Source organism: Austrofundulus limnaeus, unplaced genomic scaffold (assembly GCF_001266775.1).
Source record: "Austrofundulus limnaeus strain Quisiro unplaced genomic scaffold, Austrofundulus_limnaeus-1.0 Scaffold110, whole genome shotgun sequence".
Lineage (NCBI taxonomy): Eukaryota > Metazoa > Chordata > Actinopteri > Cyprinodontiformes > Rivulidae > Austrofundulus > Austrofundulus limnaeus.
Genome location: NW_013952512.1, coordinates 778,954 through 785,934, shown reverse-complemented (window position 1 = coordinate 785,934; position 6,981 = coordinate 778,954). Strand labels below are relative to the sequence as shown.

The following is a 6,981-nucleotide window of genomic DNA, read 5'->3' as shown; positions in this document are numbered from 1 at the left end:
TTTATATAGTTACATAATTTTAGATTTTGGAAGTAAAAGCTATTTTTCTTAGCAATAGCTTTATTTTCAGCTTTTCTTTGATGTCTTTTGTCTTAAAGAAGTAAATTAGTGGATTCACAGCAGCAGGTAAAAGACTGTACATCATTATCACAACAGTTCGAACTGAAATGCTGAACGTGTAGCCCACAAAATTGGCCAAGTACACAAAACTTCGTGGCAGAAAATAAAGACATGTGATGATAAGTTGTGGTGTGCAGGTGGACAGAGTCCTAATGCGACTTTCAGAGGAGGAAATTCTCAAAACGACAACAATGATAACACAATAAGTTAAAATAATAAAACTCAGAGGTAACATCTGACTAAACATGGCAATACTGAATGCCACAACTGTGACCTCTTGTACGTTTTCACATCCAAGGCTTATTATTGATAAATGATCACAGTAGCACTGAACAATTATGTTTGAGTTACAAAATGGAAGTCTCAAAGCATCAAAAACAACACCAAACATAAAAGACATTGGTAGAAGCCATGAGACTCCACACAGCACAGAAACTGTGTTATTGGTGAAAAGTGAGGTGTAACGCAGCGGAGCACAGATTGCAGTAAACCGATCAAGAGCCATCACCATTAGAATGAAAGAATGAGCCGCACCTAAAAGGTRAACAAAGTACATTTGTGCAAAACAGCTGTAAAATGAAATAATGCTGTCATTAAACCAGTATTTTGATATGATCTTTGGTAGAGTTACAGTCCCAAACATGAAATCACTTAATGCCAAATGACAGAAAATATCATACGTTGGTTTGTGAAGAGACCGTTCAGATCTGACAAACACTAAAATAAAAATATTTCCTGCAGCTATAGCCAAGTAAAGCAGAAAAAGCAGAGCTGAGACAGGCCCGTAATACTGTGGCAGAAGTCCAGGGAATCCAAGGATGAAAAAATCCTTTATATTCGTCACGTTAGTGTTCATCATCATCACTTGAAATCACCTGGACAACATTAAAAAAAATGAAACAACTGTCTTAGTGATTATTAGATGTCACAACTTGAGATAATTCTAAACAATTTTCACACCCACATATACACTGCCAAACAAAATCTAACAAAACGTGCGTTGCAAAATGAAGCAAACAATTTTGTTTCTGTATATCTGTGAAACTAACATCAGCTTCCCTGAACATACTCCACCTCACTTTACCTTCACCTAATGTGTTGCACATTTTATGTTGCATTTCGTATCAGCAGGTACATACACAACAAGCAAGTTTCCCAAATGAATTCCAGTTCTATGTAAAGCACCTGTTGTCATGATTCATGACTTCCACAGCAGGAAATATAATCAGCTCTATCTGTTTCAGGTCCTGTTATTTACCAAATATCAGCTCTTTTTACGAGCTGTCTACAGCTTGTTAGGGTGGTAATACGGCACTTTATTAACTTCATTATAAACTAAGTAAAGTCAAATTTCAACTAACAGCAGCTGTTTGTAAAACTAGGAAGCTACTGTTTCCTGTCCATTGCGATCAGGATGCAAGGATAACTGATGCCCCCCCCCCCCCCCCGACCAACTGAAAAAGTAGCAACAAGAAACTTGTGACTTTTTCACTACCAACCTTTGTTATTATCACTGCTTTTATTTTAAAATGTAAAAAGGCACAGCTATCACTCATATTTCGTCTTTGTGTGGTTGCAATGTATTATTACTAATATAGTTTTTCATGCGTAGCCTCACAAAATATACAAAACATCAAAGTTAACATCTTTATATTGAAGAAAGTTGACATAGCACGGGATTTTACCTGTTTTGCCACACAACTGGCATATTTTCTTTTGAACTTGGCTCTGCCAAAGTGAAACAGGAAGTGACATCAAAGGGGAACTATGTAATAACAAAAACTCCTTGGTCTTTGTTTGTTGAAACAATGTTATTTGAACTCTATCTTATTCATCTCTCTATAGTGACTCAAAATAATTTAAAGAAACATCATATTCTTCTCTACAGTTTGTATTGTTAGTCATTGTAGCAATGCTCTGTTCACATGGAGACATTCCTCTTTGACATCACTTCCTGTTACTTTAAAACCGAATATCTCAATAACTGTTCATTTCAGTGATGTGATTTTTTTCTGCAATATTTTATAAATGCTATCTTTACAAAAATGTATTTATATATTTATTTAAAAAACATATGTCAGAGGCACTTTAATAAGTAACTAAACCAATTTGTGAGAAAATGAACAAAAATATTTCCAGAGTCGTCTTCAACTATATACTAAAAAAATAAAATCATCATAATGTTATATTTTTAAAAGTTTTTGTTTTATTTATTGTATGAACTTTTGCAAAACTATAATGTTTGTGAATAAACATCAACACGAAACTGTTTAAAATCTGCACTGAAACAAAGTACTTCGAGTTTTGTTAAATTTACTTTTATTTAAACTAATCAATTATTGTTGTTATTTAAATGAAAAAAAAGTCTTTGTTGTATATCAGCATCAGCTGCCCTGATTTGAAAAGTTTGGCATCATCGGCCAAAGAAAAACGTACTGTATATTAGTTGATTTTTATTTAATGAACACAAAACGAAAATGTCTGTTATGGACTAATTAAGTAAAGTTTTATTGTTGAATTTTTTACACTTTTAAAAATTGCAAAAACAGCACATTTTTTATTGCAACACCACAAGACCACAGTAAAACAATGAGGACAATCAAAAACAATTAAAGTGACAACAAGTATTTATTCTTGAACATTAACTTCTGTACAGTCACAATTCCTACACACATTGTAATATTCACAAGGTCCATATTTTTATCTCCATTCCAACTTTAGTTGTTTTCAGTTTCCTGACCAAAGTCTTCTTGATGTCCTGAGTCTTGAAACAGTAAATAATTGGATTAACTGCAGCAGGAAGTAGACTGTACAACAGGATTATGACAATGCGGAAATCTAAACTCAAAGAAATCCCAAAAGTATTAGCAATATAAACAAAACACCTGGGCAGATAGAAAAGACAGGTTATGAATATTTGAGAAGAGCAGGTTGAAAAGGCTCTTGTGCGACCTGCAGTGTTCGACATTTTCATAATCACCACAATAACACAAACATAGGAAAATAAGATAAACGCAAGAGGCAACAACAGAGAGAACATAGCCAGGGAAAAAGTTGTGACTTGAACACTTTTAGCATTGTTTCCACACGCCTGGTTTATTAAAGACATGTGGTCACAGATGCACTGCTCAATAACATTTGATCTACAGTAAGGTAAACTAATGGTTTGTATTATTATGACCAACATAAAAGACACGGGTATTAACCAAGCTAAACCACAGAGTGCAGATATGATGCTGTTTGTGATCAGGACACGGTACTGAAGTGGGAAACATATTGCAATGAACCTATCAAAAGCCATTACTGATAGCATAAAAGACGTCACTGCACCCAAATAATGAATAAAGAACATTTGTATAAAACATCCGTAAAATGAAATAAGATCATCTCCAAACCAGTATTTTGATATGATCTTTGGGAGCGTAGTTGTGCCAAATGTAAAGTCATTCAGTGCCAGATGACAGAAGACAAGATATGTAGGTTTCTGGAGCGTCTTTTCAGAAAACACAATTGCTAAAATGGAAATATTTCCTACTACAATAGTTAGGTAGAAGAAAAAAAAGACAGCTGATACTGGTCCATAGAACTGTGGAGAAAGTCCAGGGAATCCAAGGATGACAAAGTTTTTCACCCTTGTGACGTTTAATGTGATTACCATTTTCTTGAATCCCTATAAAATGAAATCACAATTATTGTAGAAAGCCATGATTGTATTTTATACGCATTACTATTACATAAATACATCAGTAATAAAGAATTTGGGGTCTTTTATTGAATAGTGTCTCAACTGACACAATACATTCAGCCTTTATAAATTCTAAATGTGTGGTCTGGTCATTTGTAGCAAAGAAAACAGCTTAAATGACTTAAAAACAGCTTATTCATAAAACAGATGATTGTTAAAGCCATAAAACTGATAAAAATGTAAAAGTAACTACAAAGACATTTCACTTCTGCCTTTTAGTAAATTCATGACATAATTTTTGCTCACACACTTTGACTGTATTTCAAAACATTTCACCACCCAACATATAATCTGTTATAAGGCTTTCTTAACATATAATACATTTTAAACAAAGTTACAGCAAAGTAAAATCGTCATTACGGTGTTGGTGTTTCCCAGTCTGTTCCATGAGCCTTACCTCTCTGAGGCAGATCAGCAGCTAAAAGCTGAGAATCAGTGGGTGACAGATAATATCAGCATGTTGTTGTGTCCAACCAGGCACATCCTCAGAGGGAGGTATTCTCAGGTGACTTTAAAAAAAACCCTCAAACGTTTTCTTTCTATGTTCTTATCTGTGAGCGTATGTAATCTTTATGTGACCTGAAATAAGCTTAACTTTGTGTTGATTCACAAACCAGTTTACGCTAAAGTTTGGATGCTGAAGTTAAATAAAAAACCTTCATGTTATTTCTTTTTAAATTAAAGGTCAGTTTAAATTTGCTGCCAGCAAAATGCTTGCAAAGACTGGGCTATAATCTTGCTGAATTTGTTGTGTCACACCTACTATTAGTAACATTCTGTAAGAGTTTGAGAACATTTCTTTCTTTTGTTTTTTACATTTAAGAGCTGCCTTTACATTTGCCAAACAAGTCCTAAATCAGTGGGTTCACACCTGAATCACCTTAACAGCTTGTCATCAGGTCCTCCAGCAGCCTGCTCAATACTCATCAATTTAAAGTGAGTGTGCTGAGGTTTGGAAACATTCAGAGCAATATGATCTAAAGACACATGACTAAATCTATGTTTTTATTTAAAAAGCACCTAAAGGCTTTATATAGTCACTAGTGGTTTTTTATTTTATTGTGTTTTTTTTCTTTTTTTGTGTTATCTATGTGTGTCAAAATTATTCAACAATATTTAGTATTTTGCTAAAAATTGCAGTGCATGGCAGTTTTTTTTATGACAATGACTTCAATCTACTTTCATTAAAACCACAGAGAGAGCACTTTATTGCAGTAGATAAAAAAATTCTCCATTACATCACACTCATTTTCTGTACACACTATGGTTCAGGGTCTTGGTGTCAGACATGGAACCTATTTCAGACCTCACTGAGTGAGAGAGGCCACCACAGAGAGGTATGAGGAAAACAGCCATGCATACACAGCACAACTACAAAAATCGAGGCACATGCAGCCATGGAGGAGGAAAGTGGCTGTTTGGGACAAGAAATTTTGTTATTTTACTTCAAGTTATCTATTTCAAGCTTTTTTTTTAGAGCCTGACAACTGAATCAGTGCCACCTATGTTAAGGTTGGTAATAATGAAAAATCCAGCCAGTGCCAGAACTCATTTGCAAACTTTCTTTTGGGGTTTTATATACTTGAAACAAAACTTTTTAGCCGTATCGCAAAATCATTAATTGTAGTTCTCATTTTCTGTAACCTCTCTGTCCTTTTGACAAAACACTTAAACATAAGCCCATTCTGAGTTTATTTTACAAAAAAAAGTTTTAAGTTTCTAAACTTCTAAACTAAAGGAAGTTGATGCATTGATGGAAAGCTGAAGCTGGAACTGGGAGAATATGCAAATTCCACACAAAAAAGCCCCAAACAAGATTTAAATCTGATGCCTTCAAGTGAAGTTGACGTGTAGCACATTCTTTTATCATGAGGGCTGTGTTGTTTAAAAATAACCATTCCTAAGAAAAATATTAGTTTCGAAGATAGATATTAGAACAAATTGATTTCTCAGGTACTGATTGTTGAAACTTGTACCTTTGGAGGCACAATTCTGTAAAACTGCTTCCACAAACATTTCCTTATGTCTTTCGCTCTCAGGCAGTAAATCAGAGGATTGACCATTGGAGGAACAAGGCTGTAAAGCATTACGATTACAATACGCACATCTGCACTGAAACTAATCCCAACATTATTGGCCAAATATACAAAACATTTTGGTAAATAATAAAGTGAGATTATTATCAGCTGAGTGCTACATGTTGACAAAGATTTTCGACAATTTTTCCAACCAGATATCTTGCTTGCCTCCATAAGTATGGAGCAATACGAGAAAACTATAAAAGCCAGAGGGACAAGGAGAATAATCATTGCACTGATAACAGCTGGTACAGCATATGGGGTCCTGTCAGTGCAGGCCAGAACTGTTATCCCAATATGATCACAGAAACAATGACTGATTACATTTGGGCCACAATAAGGAAGAGGATATGCTCTAATTATTAACATTAATGGAATTACAAAGGCCATTATCCATGCAGTCAGACTGAGAATAAGTATTCTGATTTTTGTAAAAACAATTGTATATTTGAGTGGATGGCAGATTGCACAATACCTGTCAAAAGCCATGAGGAAAAATATAAAAGAGTTCACTGAACCAAGATAGTGAACAAAAAACATTTGGACAAAACAGCCATTAAATGAAATGGACCCTGATTTAAACCAATACCTGCTGATGATTTTAGGTAAAGTTGTTGTGCTGAACAGAAGGTCACATACAGATACATTTAAGATGATATAATACACTGGCTTATGGAGACAGCGGTTAGTTGCAAATAAGAGTAAAACTGTAGCATTTGCTATGACAGTCATCAAATACACAAAGAACAAAAGAGCTGAAACAAGACCATAGTACTCTGGATGAAGTCCAGGGAATCCAGTCAGAATGAATTCAGTCACTCTGCTGTCATTTCTCTCTGACATGACGAAGAAGAAAAGTCCTAAAACACTGAAAAGCACACGACACATTGAAAACATGTTTGTACAAATCTTATCTAAATTCCATTTTTAATAAGTAATGAATTTAAAAAAATTATATTTTTTTTACAAAATGTTTTTGTTTTCTCTCTTAATTTATAAAGGAAAATTATTCAATGGGAAATTTATCAAACAAACAAC

General features: G+C 34.2%; 3 protein-coding genes across 3 annotated transcripts; all 3 read right to left on the bottom strand.

Annotated features, from left to right (window-relative positions):
• Nucleotides 1-19: 19 nt before the first annotated feature.
• On the bottom strand, nt 20-979 carry LOC106521496 (olfactory receptor 2AT4-like). Its single transcript, XM_014014082.1, has one exon. The coding sequence runs from the start codon at nt 977-979 to the stop codon at nt 20-22; it is 960 nt and encodes a 319-aa protein (XP_013869536.1).
• Nucleotides 980-2,697: 1,718 nt separating this feature from the next.
• Nucleotides 2,698-3,778, bottom strand: LOC106521502 (olfactory receptor 2AT4-like). Its single transcript, XM_014014089.1, has one exon. The coding sequence runs from the start codon at nt 3,776-3,778 to the stop codon at nt 2,804-2,806; it is 975 nt and encodes a 324-aa protein (XP_013869543.1). The 3' UTR covers nt 2,698-2,803.
• Nucleotides 3,779-5,814: 2,036 nt separating this feature from the next.
• Nucleotides 5,815-6,786, bottom strand: LOC106521495 (olfactory receptor 2AT4-like). The gene has a single exon (XM_014014081.1). The coding sequence runs from the start codon at nt 6,784-6,786 to the stop codon at nt 5,815-5,817; it is 972 nt and encodes a 323-aa protein (XP_013869535.1).
• Between the last annotated feature and the right edge of the window lie 195 nt (nt 6,787-6,981).

Bases quoted from the DNA above. Each gene is read 5' to 3' on its own strand.
- LOC106521502 (XM_014014089.1), bottom strand. From the start codon at position 3,778: ATGGTAATCACATTAAACGTCACAAGGGTGAAAAACTTTGTCATCCTT.
- LOC106521495 (XM_014014081.1), bottom strand. From the start codon at position 6,786: ATGTCAGAGAGAAATGACAGCAGAGTGACTGAATTCATTCTGACTGGA.